The sequence below is a fragment of the Mus pahari genome, chromosome 22 (genome assembly GCF_900095145.1).
Source record: "Mus pahari chromosome 22, PAHARI_EIJ_v1.1, whole genome shotgun sequence".
NCBI classification, from domain to species: Eukaryota; Metazoa; Chordata; class Mammalia; order Rodentia; family Muridae; genus Mus; species Mus pahari.
Window position 1 is genome coordinate 3,443,979 of NC_034611.1, and position 22,722 is coordinate 3,466,700.

A 22,722-nucleotide genomic window follows, 5' to 3' on the forward strand; every position below is an offset into this window, starting at 1 on the left:
GGGGACCTATCAGTTTCCTACCTCTGATTCAGCCTGGCTTTCCTGTGGGAGACAGCAGTCTACCACCAAAGCACTTTGAAGAGTATTTATGGCTATTTCGTCGGTTTTAAAAAGTTTATTTAAAATCAGAACCATTCAATCAGCATGTATGTGCCCATCTTTTTAAAGGATTGTTTTTATTTTAGGTGTATGGGTATGTCGCCTGCATGTGTCTCTATACCATGTGTGTACATGGCCTGAGGAGGCCATAATAAGGCATCAGATTCCCTAGACCTGAGTTTACAGATGGTTGTTACAGATGTGTAGGTGGGTGCTGGGGATCAAACCTGTGTCCTCTGGAAGAGCTGTCCATGCTCTTATCTGATTGGACATCTCTCCAGCCCTCTTTGACACCCTACATGAAATCACTCAGTTTACAGATCACAGAGGTCAGACAGTGTTACATTTGTTTGTTTGTTTCTGGATTTTTGCATGTTCAGAAGTATGATCGTCAGGTTCCTGATTCACTGTGTATACGATCGTCAGACTCCCTGACTCACTGCGTGTACGATCGTCAGGCCCCCCTGACTCACTGCGTGTACGATCGTCAGGCCCCCTGACTCACTGTGTACGCTATGTCTGTTGTCTTTTTCCTCAGCTCTTGGAAGCAGCAGCTTTAGTCCCAGACCAGCTCACCCGTTCTCTCCGCCACAGATTTATCCTTCCAAGTAAGATGTATTTTCTCTTAATCAGTATGTGACTTTTCTATGTAGACTTTACCTTATTCTAAGTCATGTCTTTGCCCATGTTACATCTTAATTTAAGTAGAAGTGAATTTTCTAGAGGCTTAATTAAATGCATATGTATATGTAAATGTATTTTAAGTACCACCTGGTAGCACTGGAGTCCTTTGAAGTGCTTTGTCAATGCTAGTGGATAGTTTAACTGTAAGAGACTCTTAAACTGGAATTTGTGATGCAGTTGTTTATTGTTACCTTGCATGTTCCCATCTAATGCATGGGCTTTCTATTTTCTGTCATTCCTGACAAATAGCAGACCATACCCACATATTCTCCCTACCCCTTCCTCACAAACTATGGCTGCATATGGGCAAACACAGTTTACCACAGGAATGCAACAAGCCACAGCCTACGCCACGTACCCACAGCCGGGACAGCCCTATGGAATTTCCTCCTATGGTGAGTCACTGGACCATTATTCTCATGATGTCTTCTGGTGGGCCGATGTCGTGTGCTCAAGTCGTACTTCAACCATGAGGCTGTTGGGCCGCTCCTTAAGCGTTGTCACCCATTTTATTATAAAGTCTCTGTAATTCTTGCTAGTGAGCTTTGTGCAGACAGTGACCTCTTACCATGAGGTCAGAGGTAGTTCACAGGTTGCCTGAGTTATAGGCCCCTCACTTACCTTTCTCTCTGCTTATATCTGAATTTGGCATCTGAGCACTTGGCTCTGGAATCCAAAGTATTTTTGTGCATATTTGCGATAAAAGTTCTATGAATGAAGTCTTTTGGTGTAAAGATCCATTTCCTGTTTATCAGATACCCAGCTATGATTAAGGAAGTACATGCAGAATTCAACAAACTCTTGCCTGCCCCAAACCTCGGGGTGGTTCCATGATCACATTTCTGCATTATCACCCATTAGGAAAAGTGATCTACATATCACCTCCCGCACTGCACTTTGAAGCCGAGGATCAGGAAACAGTCAAAGCTCACAGGCCATTTGCTCCTTCCCACCTGCAGATTATCTTTATCTTGGTGTAATTTAACTCAATTGTGATGGGGCCAAAACCTGTAAATTAAAAATAAATTCAGCCAAATCCTGAAGTTCTATTTGCAAATGACTTCAAATTCTAAATACATTTTCTTCAATGTGTTGTGATTGCAATTTTTCAACCAATTAAATCAAATAAAATATATTAATATGGAGCATTTTAAGGAAAAAAAAAACCCAGAATAGTAAAGAAAAAGCATATGAGTACTCACAGAAAGAGACTAGAAGAGTCAGTCCTACTGTAGCCGATACGATGGATACATTTTGGCACCTGTCCCATTAGACTTTCCTTGGTACAATTTTTGTGTCGTATACTTTCCCCTACTCAACTGCAAGCATGGCTGTTCTATTAAAGTATTTTACCATTCCTTAGAAGCTAAACAACTTTCTTCCATCCAGCACTGTCTCCTGACCTCAAGTAACTTGACCATCTATTACTTTCTTTTAAAATATATAGAAATCATGTGTAACTTACACCTGACTCCAGATTCTGTAGATTTACTTAAAAAAAAAAAAAAAAAAAAAAAAAAACCACCAGAACTCAATGCCATCTAACATGCTGGTTTGTTAGGAGCAGGCTTTAGAAACATCATTAAAAAGAATTTTCTAAAATTGTCCTTCATTTCAGAGACTTTCATTCAGAGTTTTTCACTGTAGTAGATAATAGATCAATCAATAGATCATAATAGTCCTTTAAACTACTCTGGGGATGAAGAAAACCCACACTCTGCATTGTATGCTGTACGCTGCAGTATGGATGAAGGCAGTCTTCAGTTTGTGTGCTCAGAATTAAATTTGTAGAAAATTGCTTGTCCTGCCCATGGACTTCCACCTGTGCTGCCAGGGGAAGTGACCCACTCCTCATCGTCCTCTCTTTAGTCTTCTCCCCATGCAGCCACAGTGGGGTGGGAGATTTTCATAGAGAGAATAGCAAATAAGAGAGAAAATACATTTGTTACGACTTAGATTCCCGTCGACCGCTCATCTGCCCACAGGCTCCTAGGAAGATAGGGTTTCTGTCCATGAGTAGATTCCGTGCTTTTCACCTCCTCCTGCTTCTCCATGTCTGTTCTTGCCCATTTGCCCATTCCGAGTCTCCAAGGGAGAAGCATGTGGCCTCGTTAGGGCTGGAGAGAGATTCACCCTGAGTGGAGCCTGAAGGGGGAAATCCCCTGCTGCTGGCAACCTGGAAATAACAGTTTCTAGAACTGTCCAGCCACCTGTCTAGGCAGGTGTGTTTCCAGGGATTATTTACGTATTTTGAGTTGTTCATTGATTGAAATTACCTGTACATAGTACATCATATTTTCCCATGTTAAGATTGTACTCAGTTTTCACTGTTAAGGTCATCATGAAATATTCAGAAATACTCAAGAAATGAAAATAGCTCTTCCAGCCCAGTCAGGTTCTTCCACTGCCTTAGGATAATTACCTAACTCCGTTCTACCCATGAAATTCCCCTAAAATGGAAATAAACAGCCAGACTTCTGTGTATCCTAGATCCTAAAGATATAATTTATCTTCAGTGAAAACCAAGATTACTGAAAAATGTGAATTCTCTTGGCAGGAATGTTTCTGTCTTCCCTCTGTGGGAATTAAGGACAGTTGTTCATTTGCATGATTGCCTTTAATTATAATTAAGACCAGTGGCCTACCTCTGAGTTGCCAAGTCTCAGTCTGGAATGAGTGGACCCTCCTGGTGCTTGGGGAAGTATTTGAGGCCCAAAGTAAATTATTTTTCTGTAATTTTATAAAATATAAACGTGCATTTATTACATAATAATATAAATTCAAATAATATAAATTCAAATGTAATTTAGCCTACAGTTAGAAGAATTACACTTAAATATTTGAAAATTAGTGGGGATAAAAGGAGCTACTGGCCACATTCACGGGTTTGTTAATCATTCTACTGTTTTTGAGGCTTAGTTCTTTAACATTCTACTGTCTTAATACTTCCTTTCCAGAAAGATCTAGATCAGTGGCTCTCCAGATCTGTGGGTTGCCACCCCCACGAGGGTCACAAATCAGATCTTTAAATGTTACAATTCATAAAATTAGCAACATTATAGTGATGAAGTAGCCATGAAACAGTTTAAGGTTGGAGGTCACTACAACATGAGGAACTGTATTTAAGGTCATAGCATTAGGAAAGCTGAGAGCCATTGATTTAGACACTCAGAAGAAAGCTCCCCTATGGTGGTAGACCCCGTATTGCTTTCTTTGACTTCAAAATGTCTTGTGCACTAGCATCAAAGCTAAGAAAGAAGATGGCGATGGTAGGAACTCAGTAGCCACTTCTTAAGGAAAAGGAGATTTAGAACTGAAGAACTGTGGGGCCAACCTTTCATTATGATTATTTTTTGACTATGACAGAGTGACCTACCCTAGTAAAATAGCAAAATGAGTTATGGAAATGATGTCTCAAGAGTTCTGCTTTCTAGAAGTGCAGGAAAATCAGAGAGAATCATGTGAATACATTCAAATCAAGACATTTTTTAAAACTTGACCTTGTGGTTTATAGCATCCAACTATAAGCATTCATACTTTGTGTTTCTGCAGAAGAATTGGGGGGGGGGCATTTGACTGGGTAATTGTGGGGTATGTACTTGTCTATATTTACCAGCTTCTGAAAATGAACAGATAGATCAGCTGTCACTAACTGATTTAGGTGCATTGTGGGCAGGCATCAAGACGGAAGGTGGATTGTCACAGTCTCAGTCACCTGGACAGACGGGATTTCTTAGCTATGGCACAAGCTTTGGTACCCCTCAACCTGGACAGGCACCGTACAGCTACCAGATGCAAGGTCTGTATACGGCCTCTTGGCTGTTTCCCTTCAAATGTTGGCTATTAATTCCTAAAACATATGTGATGTCCTTGGCTGGGAGTTGATGAAGCCAGTGACCTGGGCTCAGAGACAGGATGACAACACATTTCAAATTAGGTTCTTCACCTGCTGCCCTCTGGACCATGATTTTCATATTTATGTGAAAGAATGAGATGGAATGATCTCTACAGGTGGTATTTCAAATGCTCTCTTTCTATTTTTAATGCTGAAGTCTCTGCATTAAAGTAAGGGAAGTTGGTCACAGAAGAGGCTGTGGTGTGGTATGTAGAAGCCCCTGGATTACCAACCAGCTTCTCTATGAGTAATACGGTTTCTTCATTTTAGTGATGGGATAGTGTTAGGGGACAGCACACTCTGCTCTATAAATACATTATATAATGTGTATTGACTCATTGACCTACCAAAGACCAAATCAAATTAACACAGATCCCATTATAGCTACCAAATGAAGCCTGAAGATAATGCTTCCAAGAACCAGTCTCTGGGTCTCTGTTTGAAATTGCAGACAAACATGGCGCAGATACAATTCTGGTAGAATGGCAGCTCAAGTGTGACTTGTCAGAGCCTCTTCAAGACTGATATCACTTGTAATTAACAGATTGTTACCTGCCAATGCATCCATAAAGTACTGGAGAAAAAGTTACTTATAACTAAACATTTTTCTGATACTTTTTTAAAATACCAGACAGCAGATTCACAAACTAATTTTGGTTTACTATGATGCAAAGATAGTTAAATAGGCTCCTCATTCCTGCTTCCTGGCTGAAGGAATTTTTTTGTATGATTTTCATTTCTTATGTTTATTATGTGGTTACTACATTATTTGTTGAGGATAAATTAGAAAATATGGAGGAGCAAAAGTAATTTCAATCATCTATTAACAACAAATTCTTACCATTTGTATATATGTACATATACCATAGGCAATTGTATAAACACCTTTTTACATCAATAAGTGATTTTCTAAAGCATCCTTTTGGTGGCTGCTTGGTACTCAAGGGCACTGCATTTAACCCCTCCACTGTCTGGGCATTTACAGCAGTGCTCTGCACACCTCGGGTACAAGTGTGAGATCTCTGGGGAAATTCTTTTATGTTTCCTGAGAATGTCTTATATATTTCCATGGGCAAAGATGCATCATAGGTATGTTAACTTTGTGAGGTTTTATGTGTGTTTTAACACTAAGGAGATAAAACTGTGTTCTTCTACTCACTGGCATTATCCATCTTTCTTCAGTGCTTTATTATATTGAGGTTTTTAATTTTTTATACAATTTCATAAGTGTATATATACTTTATGATTTTTATTGGTTTAGTTTTTACCATATACCAAGTTAAAATTCTATTGGTCAAGATCCACTAATTTTTCCCATTTGTTTTTGCATTTAGTATACAAAAAATGGCTTGAATTATCAAGTTTTGATATATTTAATGGCTAAAGAATAGAACAAGGGAGGGGAGGGGGGGAGAGGATAGGGGGTTTTTGGAGGGGAAACTAGGAAAGGGGATAATATTTTAAATGTAAATAAAGAAAATATCTAATAAAAAAAGAATAGAACAGTTTTCTAGGAGACAGGACTTATTGGTGGAAGGAAACTACTTATTTGCTAGACTCCAAATCCTTTAAGTTGTCTTGGAACTGGTTGTACACATACTGAGTTTCAACTGAGTAGAGACAGAGGAGGTACAAAAGGAGGTACTCATCTTCACTGATGAGTTTCCCAGACAGGGAGCAGTGGAAGACTGAGAGAGACAACCAAATGCATTCAGCCACTGTGGATGCCTCCAGACTGTGAGCAAAATAAACAGGGTATGATAGGGTCCCATTGCCCACCAGGCGTCTGAAGCTGATAGAGCAGGAGCAATGTCAAGCGGCAGAAATGGAACACCCTCTGAGCGAGAAGCCACTATAGACTTCTAGAAAGTCTGGTGTTAAAACAAATGATGGTTTTTTTAAAAATATATATTTAATTGTATAGTCTATGTGTGGGTGTTTTACCTACATGTATATATGTGTATCACATGCGTGCCTGGTGCCCATGGGGGGTCAGCAAAGTGTCTTAGCTCCCCTGGAATTGCAGCTATAGATAATACGTCTGGGTCCTGTCCAGTAACAAGTGCTCTTAACTGCTGAGACATCTCTTCAACCCAAGACAAATGGTTCTAAATGTATAATAATTTTTTATTTCACTCTTATAGTCATATGTCCTTAACTGCGTTCTGCTTCATTGTCAATCAATAAAGGGTTAGGATGCAGAGCACCCGGCCTTGGACTTAGATACCTTGAGAAATAGTGATTTGAACGTGTTTACCAATATGCTTGAGGAAAGAAATATTTGTACTGTCAGATGTTTTTGGATTTTAGGGACATTTCACACACACACACACACACACACACACACACACATACACACACATACACACACATGCATACACGCACACACACACACATGCACACGCACATGCACACACACATGCACACACGCACACACACATGCACACACGCACACACGCGCACACACACATACACACACATGCACACGCACACACACATGCATGCGCACACGCACACACGCACGCGCACACACACACGCACACGCACACGCACACACACACACACACACACACCCCAGAGAGTGATCATAGGGATGAAAGCCCACACTAAGCAGGACACTTAGTATTCTGTGCTTATGCATGTGCATGCAGCTTATGCTCCAGGGAGCTGCCTGCTCATCTCCCCAGAAGTGCTGGCATCACTCCAGGGCCGGTTTTACACAGGTCTTGGGGATTTTAACTCAGGTCTTTCTTATGCATGTGCTGTGAGTGCTTTAACAACTGAGTCACCTCAGCCACTTCCAAGTGTACCGCTATTACATGTAGATGAAAACCTCTGCCATTGATTTGTGATATTGTATGCCAGCCTGTGGAGTCTCTTGACTTTGAAGCATCTTTCTGGTTTCTTTCCTTTTTAATTTTATTTTGTAGTACAGCCTTACTATATAGCCCAGGTTAGCCTCAGACTTGACACACATAGCCAGGGTGGTCTTGAATTCCTAATTCTATTGCCTCAGCCTAAGTATTGGACTTACATACATGTGCCACCAGACCCAGCTCAAGTATCTTCCCAATAGATTTTTTTTTTAAGATTAAAAATTATGTATGTGTCTAGGTACACGTCTGTGTGCGGGTATGTACATGTGGGGTAGAGGGAATGGTAGCCGTGGAGTTCAGAAGAGGTCATTAGAAACCCTGGAGCTGGAGCTACATGTGGCTGAGGGTTCCCCAGCATGGGCACTGCAACCAGCCTCTGGTCCTCTACAAGTACAGCAAGTGCTCTTAACCACAGAGCCTTCCTCTCCAGTCCCCCAGGACATGTCTTAACAGTATTTCTGCGTCACCTATAAAATGACTTTCAAATTCCTCAGGTTGTATTAATCCATAATGAATAACACTGCTCTTTGTTTCATTTCTTCTTGGGCTGGGCATAGACTGGGTATTTGCATGACCCATGGTTTAATTCCCAAATGAAAAAAAAAATTAATCTGCCAGCTAGAAAATAGGTTAGAATGTATTTTGGCAATCTATGGTGACTTGTTTGTTTGTTTCTAGTTTTCTCCTTCAAGAGGAGCTTTTGACTCTTTGAAGCATAGGGCAGGTACCTGGGGTTAGCTGCCAGTCCAGGGAACATACTTCAGTAGTTTAGATGACTTGAGGAAGTGGAGGGGTGGTGCCTGCTTCATCTAAGCATCCTGTTGACTGACATGAAGAGAGCAGGTACCCATCACCGGTCCCAACACGTTTGGATGCAAAGAGATAATATAAAGATGAAGTTAGAGAGCTTTGACCCTGGTTAGAGAATATGGTTTGGGAGCCAGACAGCCTCCTCATGGTCCTAGCCCTGCCCTCTGCCTCCATTCCTCTTTGCAGACACAAAGGAGATGGTACCTCCCATGGGAACAAAGTAAGATGGAGTTAAGATGTCCAAACTACTCTGAGCCACGTGGACCTCACTATGACAAGTCCTGTGGTGACTTCTTCCTTACTATTTCCTCTGTGCTGGTGATCAAGTGTTTGTTGATGATGATGGTGGTGGAGGAGGGTAATGATGATGATCCAAAATTTGTGATAATTCCAGATTATGAAACATCATCTATCTCATTTTTCAAAGGGGTAAGGTGTGCATGTGAGTTTGTATGTGTAATGTGTATTTTGCATAATATATTTCTATACATGTGAATAAAGTATGATTAATGTTTAATGTATTTAATAAAATATATTTTCAAACTTTTTAACCAACAAAAAATTCCAATAACACTATAACCAAAAGCACAGAAAAGAAAGGAAAAAATTTAAACAAGAACTAAATCTATATAATGTTTTAACACGAAGGGAAAATTACTGCTAAGAAGACGGGGTGGCGTATGATTTTAAAGGGGTATGGGAGTGGGCAGGCAAAACCAGCAGGAACAACAAGAGCAAGGTGGATAGAAGAAAGATTGAACAACAAGAGCAAGATGGATAGAAGAAAGATTGAACAACAAGAGCAAGATGGATAGAAGAAAGATTGAACAACAAGAGCAAGATGGATAGAAGAAAGATTGTGCTAGTGACTGCGGTCATGGGTGCTGTCAAGTGAGAAAGGCGGGGAACAGAAGACTCATTGGCACAGAAGCAACTTCAGCCTTTCAGTCTGAGAAAGGAGTCAGCCAAACTGTCCCCCACTTACTCTAGACAGCCATACTGTTCCCCACTCATCCTAGATAGCCATACTGTCCCCCACTCACCCTAGACAGCCATACTGTCCCCCACTCACCCTAGACAGCCATACTGTCCCCCACTCNCCCTAGACAGCCATACTGTCCCCCACTCACCCTAGACAGCATACTGTCCCCCACTACCCTAGACAGTCATACTGTCCCCCACTCACCCTAGACAGCCATGCTGTCCTCCACCCCCCCCCAGACAGCCATACTGTCCCCCACTCACCCTAGACAGTCATACTGTCCCCCACTCTCCCTAGACAGCCATACTGTCCCCCACTCTCCCTAGACAGCCATACTGTCCCCCACTCACCCTAGACAGTCATACTGTCCCCCACTCACCCTAGACAGCCATACTGTCCCCCACTCACCCTAGACAGCCATACTGTCCCCCACTCACCCTTGACAGTCATAGTATTTCCCACTTACTCTTGACCTCATGTTTCTACTTTGAGAGCAAGGAATGATTGGAAGGAAACAAAGCAGATGATGATAGTCTTTTTTTAAAAACTTATTTTATTAGATATTTCTTCATTTACATTTCAAATGCTATCCCGAATATCCCCTATATCCTCCCCCCACCCTGCTCCTCTGCCCACCCAGTCCTACTTCTTGACCCTGGCGTTACCCTGTATGGGGCATATAAAGTTTGCAAGACCAAGGGGCATCTCTTCCCAATGATGGCTGACTAGACCATGAACTAATCAGTACCCCCAGAGCTCATGTCTCTAGCTGCATAGTCTTTTAAACATCAAGTTTTCTATAGTTCAGATGCTTGGGGGAAGCTGTGTGTGGCAGAGTGTGCTTATAATCCTAAGACTCAGGATGCCAAGGCAGGAGGATTGTTGTGTTGTGACTACATTGTACCAGGGCTGTATATCAAGACACATCCTATAATAGGCAAAGGAAAAAAGTTCAGGAAGAAGGCAGGATGTAGCATGCTCTGCTACGTGGAAGACATTAATGCCCACACAACATAAAACTGAAGCAACATTTGTGAGCCCTTTAGAATAGCAAGTGCTATTTTCAATTATTTCACCTATACTGTCTCAAGCTTTCCAAAAAATCTGAGCATCTTGCAGGAAGAAGACTCTGAAACCCCTAAAGAATGCGTTAGCAATTCATTCAATTAGTATATTATGACTAACTTCTCAAAGATGGCTACTTAACGTCACAAGGGAGAATGATGTAGCACTGTCTGATCCTGCCACGTGATAATCATGTCTACAGAGAGGCTCTGGCAACCACACAACCCTAAACATGGCTGCCAGAAATCCCTGTGGCTTCTGAAGGCAGACTTGGTCCTGGGAGCAGAGACACATTGCCTATAACTAACTGTACCGTCAGTTTCTTCTCTGCTTAGAATTCTTGAGAAACATTTTAGAAAAACTAATTTCTGATCTCTGAGTTTGAACCCTTCAGAGCTGCCAAATAACACATTCCTTCAGCAAATCGTGGCCTGGACGCCATGCTCTGACACCGCTTCTGTAATGGCGACGAGCTTCAGGGAGTCTAGCACTTGAGATTTTCAGGCATCAGCTATTGTTTTAGTGTACATCCCTCATTACATATATCTCTGCATTTCAGAAATCTGCTTTTTATCCTTTGCAGCAAGATCGCTAGACAATTTTTTCCTGTTTAATTATTTTGGTTGTGATTTTTTTTTTGTGAAAGATTATAAACAACTTCAGCTGAGGGAGACAGTAGCATCCATGCTCGCAGTCACTGTATAGTTCACGCCGAGAAAGGGAAGTCTTTGTTTTTTCCTTTTGTTTCCTTTTTGCTCCCCAGTGTTCTCTTGTGTTGCTGGAAGAATATTTTGAATGGACTCGGGAAGCTTTTCTCACATGCAAACCGTTTGCGGTTGAACAGGCTTGAAGGGTCAGCTGGGCATCAACAGGGACTAGAGGCTAGAGAGCCTTGGCTTAGGTGTTCAGAAAGCATGGGGAGAGTTTTCAGTGCTGCTCAGCAGTCAAAAGACACTGGCATGACAACAAAGGGAGACTCGTATGAGGGAATTTGCATGTGCACATGTATGCACACACGTGAGTTGATACAAGAGTATCACTCACTTAGGCGAACCTATTCACCTTTGGTTCACTGATTGCTCTCCCCGACTTCTTGCCAGCTATCTCATAAACCTTTCTATGTCTTTTATATAAAAGAGGCAGCTGACTCGCAGGCAAGCATTCAATGTATATTATGTATTTAAAACAGCAGTACAGAACTATTGCTGCCCTTGTTATCAACATAAACACCATAGATCACAGAGAATATTCACTCCATCTAGCACAGAACCCCAAAAGCTCTGTTGTAGGGAATGTGGAATTTCTATTAAAGGTAAGGAAGTATGGAGTTGAACAACCAATGATTTCCAGGCACACATAAGAACAATGGAAATTAAAATAATACCACTTAACAGATACCAGCTCAGCTGTGAGGAAAGCCACCTTTCCGTGACGGCTTAGCTCTGTGGATCATAGACTGTCAAAGGCAGCACCCTCTTTATTCATATTTCTATCCCCAGTGTCTAACATTAATATGTCTGAAACATGTGCATGTTTTGTTGGAATTGGAGAGATCTATAGCCCAGTGAAAGTTAGAATGTAATATCTATAGTCCATGATAATTTATAGGGGGAAAGATTTTGGAATTTCATGTGGTAAATTTTCGTTGAATTTACCATCATAGTATATATTTAAAGCAACCTGTGTCCTTATTAGTACATGGATTTTCCTGAACAGCTGTCAGCGTCATCATGGTAGATGTATACAATGCCTCCTTGGGATTTCACTGTTCTGTAGTAGCAGTTATATTATGGGATATATCCCTGTCATTCCACTCTAGGGCAGCTTTCAGAATTTTCCAGGAGACACAGGAGGCGCTACAATGAGGAAAGCACTGAATCCGCTGTTTACAGAAACTGGTTCGTTTTTTTGAATGCACTTGCTTTGAAAAAGAACTCTAAGTTTTTCTTTGCAAGTGGTGGTTGTTTTGCTAAAGAGACTGAGGTTGAAACTAGTGAGGAGAAACAATATGTGAAGGCAGAAGCTTGTGAAGGGCACACAGGCCCACCTCTCTCCTTTCGTCCCGCATGTGTGAAAGAGGAGAATGTGGGTACATGTGCACATGGGTCTGTTGTGCGGGGTTGCATGTGCACACAAGCCCACTTCTCCCCACTGTCCTGTACGCTTGTGTGCGTCGGTGCATGTGAGCATGTGTACACATGCATTTGGGTGTGTATGTGAACAGGGTGAGGTGAGAATGGTGTAAGAACATTGCTGCTGTCTCCATTTAGTTCCTTTCTACAGCCCCTCAGATGTACAGATGAATTGTTCCAATTTACCAGATACTTGAAAACTCGTAGGTTTTCTTTATTTATACTTCAAGTTATTTGCTCTAGAAATCGTATTCTCCAAGAGGAACTTTATCAAAGATACAGCATTAAGAAAATACACAGTCAGTCTTTAAAAAGAAAATCTATTAAGGTTTTTGAGAACTGCATTTCCTGGCTCATTGTCACCAGAAGGTTATGGTTGGATCATAGCCTTATTTTTAATTTTCCCCTTAATTGCTTTAATTACTTTGCCTGTCACCTCATACTTATTTTTAAGTTCTTGGCTTTTTTACATCTATTTTTTTCCCTAAGTTGCTCTTTTAAAAGGTAACATTCCATTTGAGCTCTTTGGCATCTTGTGTTATTTCAAGTGTTGGAAATTACATGGAAATCCCTTGAAATCTAGCTTTAGCCATAATTTGTGACCATTACCAATTTTATTGTCTATATGAGTTGTTTTTAGTTAAAATATATAGAAACTTATCAGGAAAGATGAATGGATTACAGCCTTTATTACCTAAGTAAAAACTTTTCTTTGAAAATAGACTGGAAGCAAAGGGGAAATGTGGTCCATTAAGCCCCGTCTTGGATGCAGGAGGAGGCCTTGCTCCCCAGTAGCCCATCTGGCTTTGCAGGGTTTCCCCATGGACTTGTGCTAATTTCTGCCACAGAGATTGCACCCGATGATGGACATAGCCCATGGCAAAAAAGGCTAGGGAAGGAAAGCAAATGACATGTGAAAATACATGAGGGACAGACGGCGTCCTGCTTCCTGAATAAATGCTAGAAAACTCTCTAAAACATGGGAAGTACGTACAAGTCCCAGCAGGTCCCAGCATGCTCATGTGGGCTAGATTCTGGTTTTTAGTGTGAGCCCTGTTCTCTGTTGTGACGTAGACCCTTGACCCATGTCTTACTTTGTTGTTGGTTTTGTTTGTTTGTTTTTGTTTTTTAAGCTTTTTGAAGTTAGAGATGGGCATCATTCTCCCAGTGAAATCACACACAAAATACAAACCAATATAGGCTGTGTTCTTAACGGAAAAAAAGTAGTAGAAACATTTTAATTAAAGTTTTTTGAGGGATGGTGGGTTTTAAAGGTACAGTTGTTTCACACTTACAGGGCCAGGGGAGCCAGACGGAGTCTCCCAGAAATACTGTTTCTTGTTTGCCATGGTTGACAAAGTTCCACCCTTTCTCTGTAGGAGCCTCTGACAATGGCAACAAGAAACCAGAAACCTATCTCTGGGTGACTTCTATGATGTGCCAGCCTAATAAAAATAGTGACCGTCATGCCTTTTAGGAATGAATCCGTTTGATGCCAAATTTTTCTATTAAATTTCCTATATGTCATTTTCTCTGTTTTTGTTATATATATGATTTTTGTCTAAACCACAATTAATTTCAGTCTTTTTGACTCTCTGAGATCATGCCACCATTATTGATTCTGAGAGTTTGCATGGTAGATTAGAAAACAGAAACCTGGCACATAGCAATAGTGGCGACTCTCTAGCAGGGAAACAATATCCCATCCCTTTGCTGTGTAAAGATGAAGAGCCTACACATTGGCTAATTTTGAAAATAACTCAAGACACAACTTGCAAATGTTTAAATATAAATGCACTCTAGAAATAGGATGTGGGAAAAGGAGTCTTAAGCAAATTCAAGCAAAGCTGGAAGTCATCACACTACCTGATTCAGAATACATGCAGAGCTATAGAGACCATCTAATATAGATCTAATATAGACCACAGCATTAGTATGAATCAAACACCAGTGAAACAGAGCCAAGAGCCCAGAGGTAAATAGTCAACTAGTTTTTTTCAGTAAAGGTGATAAAAATATACATTAAAAGAGTGTCTTTTCTAGTAAGTGTCATGGGAGAAATCAGCAATTCACATGCAAAGGAATGAAGTTCCATTCTCTCTCAAACAATAACTCAAAAATAGAATAGAAACATAGGTCAGGCAGTGGAGGTACATGCCTTTAATCCCAGCACTTGGGGAGGCAGAGGCAGGCAGATTTCTGAGTTCAAGGCCAGCCTGGTCTGCAGAGTGAGTTCCAGGACAGCCAGGGCTACACAGAGAAACCCTGTCTCAAAAAACAAACAAACAGACAAACAAAAAACAAAAACAAAAAAGGAATAGAAATATAGGATACTTTTGCATTCTTGAAGCTTTTCAAATGCAAGCAAAACATTTTCATCAATACATGTGTGATATGCAGTCAACATCTAACTTAGAGTGAATAAGCTCTTGGGCATTTGTCTGTACTCTAGGTTGGTGTCCTGCAATGCTGCTGAAAGCTGAAACTGCAAACTCTCCCTCATGTGCATCTACACCCCCACAAGTGTCCACAGACTTTTGAGCATGCACGCACATCACATACATGTGCAAAATAAATACAACAAATGAATATAAGAAATTAGGCACAGGATGTAGAGATGAAGAAAAGTTTGCCCAAAACTAGTTGCGGGAAGAACCCATGATATCATTTATTAGTGAGCCAGGGTTCCCAGAAAGCAGTCAATATACACAGGAATAGTCAAGATTATTGGAAAGACAGGGTTGCCTAGACCTTGAAGAATGGGGAAGATAAATGATGAAGAGAAGCATTAATTGAGAGGAACAGGGTCACAGGAGGCTTTCAGAACTTTTTGACCACGTTCTGGATAATTAACATGGTGGACCATGAACGGAGGGCCCAGGGAAATAGATTAGATCTGTCCTAGCTCCTCATTCCAGCTCTACATCCTAAAGCCCAGCCTGCATCTCCAAGCCCAGATGCACATACATACTCTAATATTTATTGTAGCTCCCTTACTCTTCTCCATCTTTGAGAGGAGACTCATAACAACTCCTGGTCTTGCTTCACCAATATCAGCATTTGAACTTTAGGAGTCTTGGATTTCTCCAATGCTTTTTCTCTTCCTGTGTTTTTCTTTAAGAAATGATCACGGGACCCCATCATACATTTCCAGCTTCCCTCCCTGTTTCTCTGTAAAGCTTCCTTTTGCTCTCAGCTCTCTCTGGGCGGTGTTATGCTTCTGTTGCAGGCTGCATGGTGGCTTCATGTCCAAGGTGAGTCAGCTCCCTGTCCAAGCTTCTGAAGTCTCCTACCTCAATGTAAACCCACACTTTTCTCCATTGGCCTTGTGAGTTTGTGGAATTTTTAAGATGTGTTGCTAGAATAAAACTTGGTTTTGTGATAATAGAGATATAATCTGTTTATTCAATAAACAGCCTCAACTTTAAAAGACCACTGAACAGGAAAATATGTTGTCCTTTAGAGATTTTCTGAAAGAAAATTTATTTTCTACTGGTTCTGATGAATCTCTTCTCCCATGACAAAGAAAGTGTGGTTTCTTGCCAAAATAAACTCTTAGTAGATATGATTTTCTTAAGCTATTGGGTAGTTGGTGGCCCCTCCACACTCTCCTGAAGTATAACTTCATCAAGAGTCACAGAAAAGTCACTTGAGCCAACCTGTGCCAAACTTCTCAACCAAGATGGGTTATAAGAAAGGATTCTTTCCATTCTGGTAACTTTAATGGTTTTATGTAAAATAAAACCTAAAGCATTTGACCATAGAATGTTTCTGCTGCATGTTACTTATCTGGAATGTCTGGGAAGTCTAGCAGGCAACATCGATCCTGCTGTCTGGAGACTACCATCATGGGGCTTCCCACTCTTTGCAATCTGTAGCTTAGCTCAGGGTCAGCTGAGCTCAGTCCAGGCTGCTCAGAAGGTACAGCAGGTGAGGGTGCTTGCTGCCAACCTGATGACCCGTGTTCCATCCCTGGCATCCACCTGGCAGAAGACAGTTGGTTCCTGCAAGTTGTTAAAGTTGTCCTCTGACCTCTACATATGCACTCAGGTGTGCACACGTGATAAATAAATACGTAAATGTTGAAAAAGTTTTGTAAAGAACAACCAGTACACAACCCAAGTTCTACAAATGCTAAAGAGGATGGATGTTTGCTTTGTGCATTAAGACAGCGCATCTTCGTTACATGTTTTTGAAGCACCGGTTATACACTAACCTTTTACCTCAACTGCTGGGATGCTGGATCTGGGGAAGGGCTCAGAGAGCCACCTTTCAACAGAGCCTCCAGACTACTCAGAGACCATTCATCAGTTATATTTTGATTGTTAGTATCAAGCATAAGAAAGGTCTCTGGCTACTCTGATAGTCAATGCACTGTAGCCACAAAGGGCTCCATGTTTAGAACTAGTGGCTTGGTGAGATGGAGTCATAGCTCTGCTGCACCTCTTATAATGCCAGGTGTGTGACTGTTCCCTTATGAAGTAGTACAAAGTAGGACTGAAAGAGTTAAGTAGGAACAGTTTCTTGGTTCGGGTATCATGGAAGATGAACACTCAGAGACTCAGATATGCTATGTTTGCCTTTGTTTATTTGGTAGAAGGACACCCTAGGAATATTTCAGTGAGTTTCTACCTGCCCATGAAACCAGACAAAACAAGAGGCAGGAGAGCACTGACTAGATTTTAAAGGCGGGCAGGTCTCTGTTTGAATGTCACTTGAACCCCATGGAAGCTATGGTACCTTATCTTAATTATCATTATTTTATCTGAAAAATTAAAACATTAACCTTGCCAGTTATTGACTAGCAAGATGGCTCAGCAGTAAAGGAATTTGCTGGCAAGTCTGACAACCTGAGTTTAATTCCGAGATTCCACATAGTCAAATAAGACAATGGACTTCCACAAGTTGTTCTCTGATATCTGTCTCTCTCTCTCTCACTATAATAAAAAATATCAAAATTGTGGCATATTAAATCATAATGAAGATGAGTATTTACCTAACAGGGCACAGAAAAAATGAGAGTTACCTACTTTAAAAAAAGTTACTATACCTCTATATATGTTACTATCTAGATGTTTTATATGTAGTGTGTAGATACCCTGTGTCTTTATGAACTCAAACATGTTGTGTATATAACATTTATATATTCCCATCTCATAGAGAAAAGACTAACAAGTATAAATACTACTTGTCTGTTTATAGATGAATTAGTAGTAATCGACCTAAAATACTAACAGCCATGAATGTGATCACATACCCATACATACTTGTTACAAAGACAGACTCGTTCATAGGTAAACAAAGGTAGGAAAGTGAACGGAACACAGAATGACCTAGGTTTACACAGAAATGGATGGAGAACTGGATTGGCAGCTTTCCGAAGAATCAAGTTTCTAGACACTACAGAATTAAGTTTGGTAGAACTTGCCTGCAGAAATGAGCTGTGCAGAGCAGCATTCAGAGAACAACATGCTGGGTCACTAGTTGGGCTGGAAAGGGCATCTGGGGTGTGGGGCTGGGGCTGCTAGGAAGAGATTAAACCAATCTAGAAGATAAATAGGGACCAGACCAGCTAAGACCTAATAAATAAGCCTCATAAGGAGCTTGGCTTTATCCTGAGGGCAGTAGGGAGCCACTGACAGTTACTTTTCAAGTCAGGAGTGACAGGGTCTGTCATGCTCATTAGAGGAAGAGTCGGTGCCTCCATGGGAAGAGAGCAGGAGAGCACTGGGCAGGGAGGAAGGGAGCTAGCAGAGCCTAGGGCTAACAGTGTTAGCAGCCCCGGACTAGAAAGCGGCAGTATTTACCCAAGCTCTGTGTGAAGCCAGGTAGAATAGCCCTGAGATCTTGCTTCTAGCAAATCAAATATGGCCTGAGACCCAAGCTCTAGGAGGTGTACTTCTCCCTGAAGCAAGTGAGAGCCTTTTGGAAGTTGCATTAAGTCTCCAGGCCTCTGGGGTACCATTAAACTCCTGCTTCAGCACACCGCGTGGAATGGAATCTCAGCCTGCAAATGACTCTAACTGATGTTGCCTTCCAGCTAGTGCACAGTTTTAGAAGCAGCATACGTCTGGAAAGTCACTTGGGTACCATTTGGAGTAGTGAACTGTGATTTACTTGGCCCTGCCCTAGTGGCCTGTATGTGCCAATATAGCTTCCATGGTCTTTTCTACTTTGTTCCAGTGAATAACTTATGGAATGAAAACATCCATTTAAAAATATATATTTCTATATCTTATTCATTTTCTTGGTGAGTGGGGATTATAGAGGCCTGTATTTATTGCCCAAAAATGTGTCATTTAACTGAAAGTAGCAAGTCATAACCTAAAAATGTATAGTTTAAATTAAAGTAACAGGTCGTAACCCAAAGTATTTTTTTCCTATCTAATGTATATAATAGTGAAAGTTGAGAAACGCGTACTCTTATACAGAAGAAATTTAGATTGATTTCAGAAGGGATTTTTAAGTGCTCACAATTTTTGTTTTTTTGTGTTTTATGGGTTTTTTTTTTTTTGGTATATCACTATCATTATTAATTACTCATTCTCTGACATACAAATATAGAAAAAAATCATATCCCCATAAGATCCGAAGTTTGAAAAGCAAAATAAACTGGGTGCTGGCATGCAGCTTGAGGCAGAAGCAGGTAGATCTCTGGGTCTGAGGCCAGTCACAGTGGGTTCCAGGCCAGCCAGGAGGTTGAAGGGGGAGCGACATAAAAACGGCATCATGCCAATAAGTCCTGTGTGGTGACAGTCTATATCTTAGCCATCCTTCTGTTCCCACAGAATCATCAGAGTGAGCCCAGTGTTTACAGGTTCATGTGGATATGATTATCATATGCAAATCACATGCAAATGATATCAACATGGATTGCTCATTGGAGCCTCATTGTGTGGAGTATTAATAGTGTGAACAAGTCCCTCGGCCAAGAGAGATGTTCTAGTGACTTGGAAGAACGGCTGTTTTTAAAATGTACAAAAGAGGAAACCTCATATATGAGTCTGTGTGATAAATATATTGAGATTGCCTTAGGAAATATTTCCCCTGTTCATAAAAATAACAAATTCTTGGATCTGGCTTTTAAGGTTCATAGATGCTTAATGAAGACGAAAGAATTTTTAATATACAAAGAGATGAAATATTTCACTTGGAAAAGTCAAAAGAGGGAAAAGATGCATAAATACAGTGGAGAATTTTGTGTGTTCTGGGAGAAACAATAATGCCTCCCTTTTCTGTGTGTGGAGGAACCTTTTTGCTTTCTGAGATGTTAGTTCACCTGTTTGAGAACTCTCTTAAGATTTGAGGATTAGGAAATGATAGTTTAGAGTATGTAGGTGAATTGTTCAGAGACCAGACAGTTCTTCATTCATGCATCAAAAGCTCTAATCTGGCCTGGGAGAAGGCTCCATCGTAAAGCACTTGTCTAGCAAGCATGTGCCCCCGCGTTTGGATCTTTCGAACCCATATAAGACATCAGGCAAGGTAGTGCACTCTCGGTGCACTCTTGAAATCCCAGTGATGCTGAGACCGGGGGCAAAGATGGGAGGACCTTTGGCTTGCTCCAAAACTAGCTTGATCTGTGTGGCAAAGTTCTACAGACCCTGCCTCCAAAAGCTGGCAAGTGCCTGAGGAATGGCAGTTTGTGTTGTCCTGTGACATTCACGCTGGCACCTCCCCAAATTAACACCCTACAGCTGTGTGTTCTGACTGTTAAGCCAATATTTAAGTGTTTAGTAAGTAAATAGTTGGAGAAGCACCCACCGTGTGTGAGTCCTGAACCTACCTGTAAGCAATGAGCTCCCATTGAGGACTCTCTTGATCTCCCTGTACATTTGCTGTTTAGCACACTCATTTGCCACACAATTTTATTCTTTCAAAAACTGCTTTCTGAAAAAAGTCCTAGAAACAGTATGAGCTCTGAGTACAAAATTTAGAAATCTACATGAACTCATTTATTATGTGTGTGTATGGGTGGGGGTGAATGTGAACCATAGCATAAATGAGATAAAAAGACAACTTGCCTAAGGCAGGTCCATCTTCTACTATGTGGTCCTGGGGACCGAACTCTGGTCATCAGGATTGTTAGCAAGTACCTTTCCCTGCAGAGTCATTTCTTCAAGCCAGTTTTTGTACTTCTTAACATTTTCATGTTTCCAATGCTTTTAAAAATAAGATAATTAAATGTATTTTTGTTGATTTAGTTTGTGTTTTTATAAAATAATATGGAACAAAATCTCATGTCACCAGCACCACTAAGAATCTGAACTTGGTTTCAGAGCAGCGCCCTTGAAGGGCTGGGGCTCCTCTGCTCTGACATTGAAAGCAGTGAGGAAGCAACTTTGCTCGCGAGCTCCCTAAATAAAGTCCTCATTTCCCCTGAAGTAAACTCTTAGCAGTAAAATTCTCTGTTGTCTGGTACATAGAGATGTACCATGTGACAGTGTACTTCAGTGTATAACACATCTTTAAAAACATAGTTTTGTTCTGAGCTTAATCATTTTAGAAGTGCTTGCTAGTTAGACCACCAGAAGACAGTGTGCTTTTTATCTGGCACACCTCAGCAGTAGCGTAATGAATGATGCAAGGGGAGGAACTCAGAGATGTGTGTGCACAGCACCTACTGTTCGCTATTGAACAATGTGGACACCCAGTGTTGCTCTCAGCCCCACCTGTGGCAGTAAATCTTCTCCTTTAATCTTCTTTGTATTAAGAATTTCAAGTGCTGCCGTTTATTCTCCTGTGAAATAAAATAATGAGAGCTTTCTCAAAGGCCTGTTATAATGGCCCCATAAATAAGGACATCAGGGAACATTATAGCTCCTTAGAAGTAGCAACACAGTTTCTGAGCAAGCACAAACTTTAATAATGTTCACCTAATATGATAACTTTATTTCATTTTAAGGAAGGAGAATGGACGTTTATTAAAACTGGCTAAGGGAAGAGAATGGAAAGGGCTCCAGGGAAGAAATGCTTCATTTATATTTTGCATCTTTTACTTAAAGACATGGAAACCAGTGTATTTTACAGACGAAAATGGCAAACTTATTGGCTGGTATTTTGGGACAAATGTATACTTTTGACCTTAGGCTTTTTTCTGAATTACTCATGCAGTCAAAAATTTAAACTTCTTTACTAAATATAGTACAATTGAAATGCTCAACTATCTTTGTAAATATTTAATTTTTATTGTGGTGTGTGTGTATGTGTGTGTGTGTGTGTGTGTGTGTGTGTGTGTGTGTGTGCATGTGTGTGTGCATGAATATAGCTACTAGAGGAGACTGGACCCATCGGACCCCCTGAAGCTGCAGTTATCTAATGTGGGTGCTGGGAACTGGTTATGGGTACTTTGAAAGAGCACCAAGTGCTTGCCCACTGGGCCATTTCTCCATTAGTTTAGGAAGGTAAACTGTTATTCACGACAGTGGATTCTAGTGCAGAAGGCAGAGCTGGCTCCCTCCGTCAGGTGGCACTGACGTCCCCAGCTGACTGAGTCGTCACTGAGGTGGCACTGACGTCCCCAGCTGACTGAGTGGTCACTGAGGTGGCACTGACGTCCCCAGCTGACTGAGTGGTCACTGAGGTGGCACTGACGTCCCCCAGCTGACTGAGTGGTCACTGAGGTGGCACTGACATCCCCAGCTGACTGAGTGGTCACTGAGGTGGCACTGACGTCTCCCAGCTGACTGAGTGGTCACTGAGTTGGCACTGACGTCCCCCAGCTGACTGAGTGGTCACTGAGGTGGCATTGACGTCCCCCAGCTGACTGAGTGGTCACTGAGGTGGCACTGACGTCCCCCAGCTGACTGAGTGGTCACTGAGGTGGCATTGACGTCCCCCAGCTGACTGAGTGGTCACTGAGGTGGCACTGACATCCCCCAGCTGACTGAGTGGTCACTGAGGTAGCACTGACGTCCCCAGCTGACTGAGTGGTCACTGAGGTGGCACTGACGTCTCCCAGCTGACTGAGTGGTCACTGAGGTGGCATTGACGTCCCCCAGCTGACTGAGTGGTCACTGAGGTGGCACTGACATCCCCCAGCTGACTGAGTCGTCACTGAGAAGATTTCTGCTCTGTTTCAGGTAGCAGTTTTACCACCTCATCAGGATTATATGCAGGAAATAATTCACTCACCAATTCCTCCGGATTCAACAGTTCACAGCAGGTAATTTAATTAGG

The 22,722-nt window shown here is 41.4% G+C and overlaps 1 protein-coding gene across 8 annotated transcripts in view; it reads left to right on the plus strand.

Annotated features, from left to right (window-relative positions):
- The window catches only part of Eya1 (EYA transcriptional coactivator and phosphatase 1), a 149,071-nt gene that overhangs the window by 34,893 nt on the left and 91,456 nt on the right, over window positions 1-22,722 (plus strand). For 3 of the 8 annotated variants that reach the window (XM_021221949.2, XM_029533327.1, XM_029533326.1), the window contains 4 exons: window positions 638-707; window positions 1,033-1,178; window positions 4,445-4,582; window positions 22,626-22,708. In XM_021221949.2, coding sequence (XP_021077608.1) covers window positions 638-707; window positions 1,033-1,178; window positions 4,445-4,582; window positions 22,626-22,708 — 437 coding nt within the window. Of the gene's footprint in view, window positions 1-637; window positions 708-1,032; window positions 1,179-4,444; window positions 4,583-22,625; window positions 22,709-22,722 lie in introns of those variants that run through there. The other 5 variants (XM_021221950.1, XM_021221953.1, XM_021221951.1 and 2 more) reach the window with 4 other exon arrangements.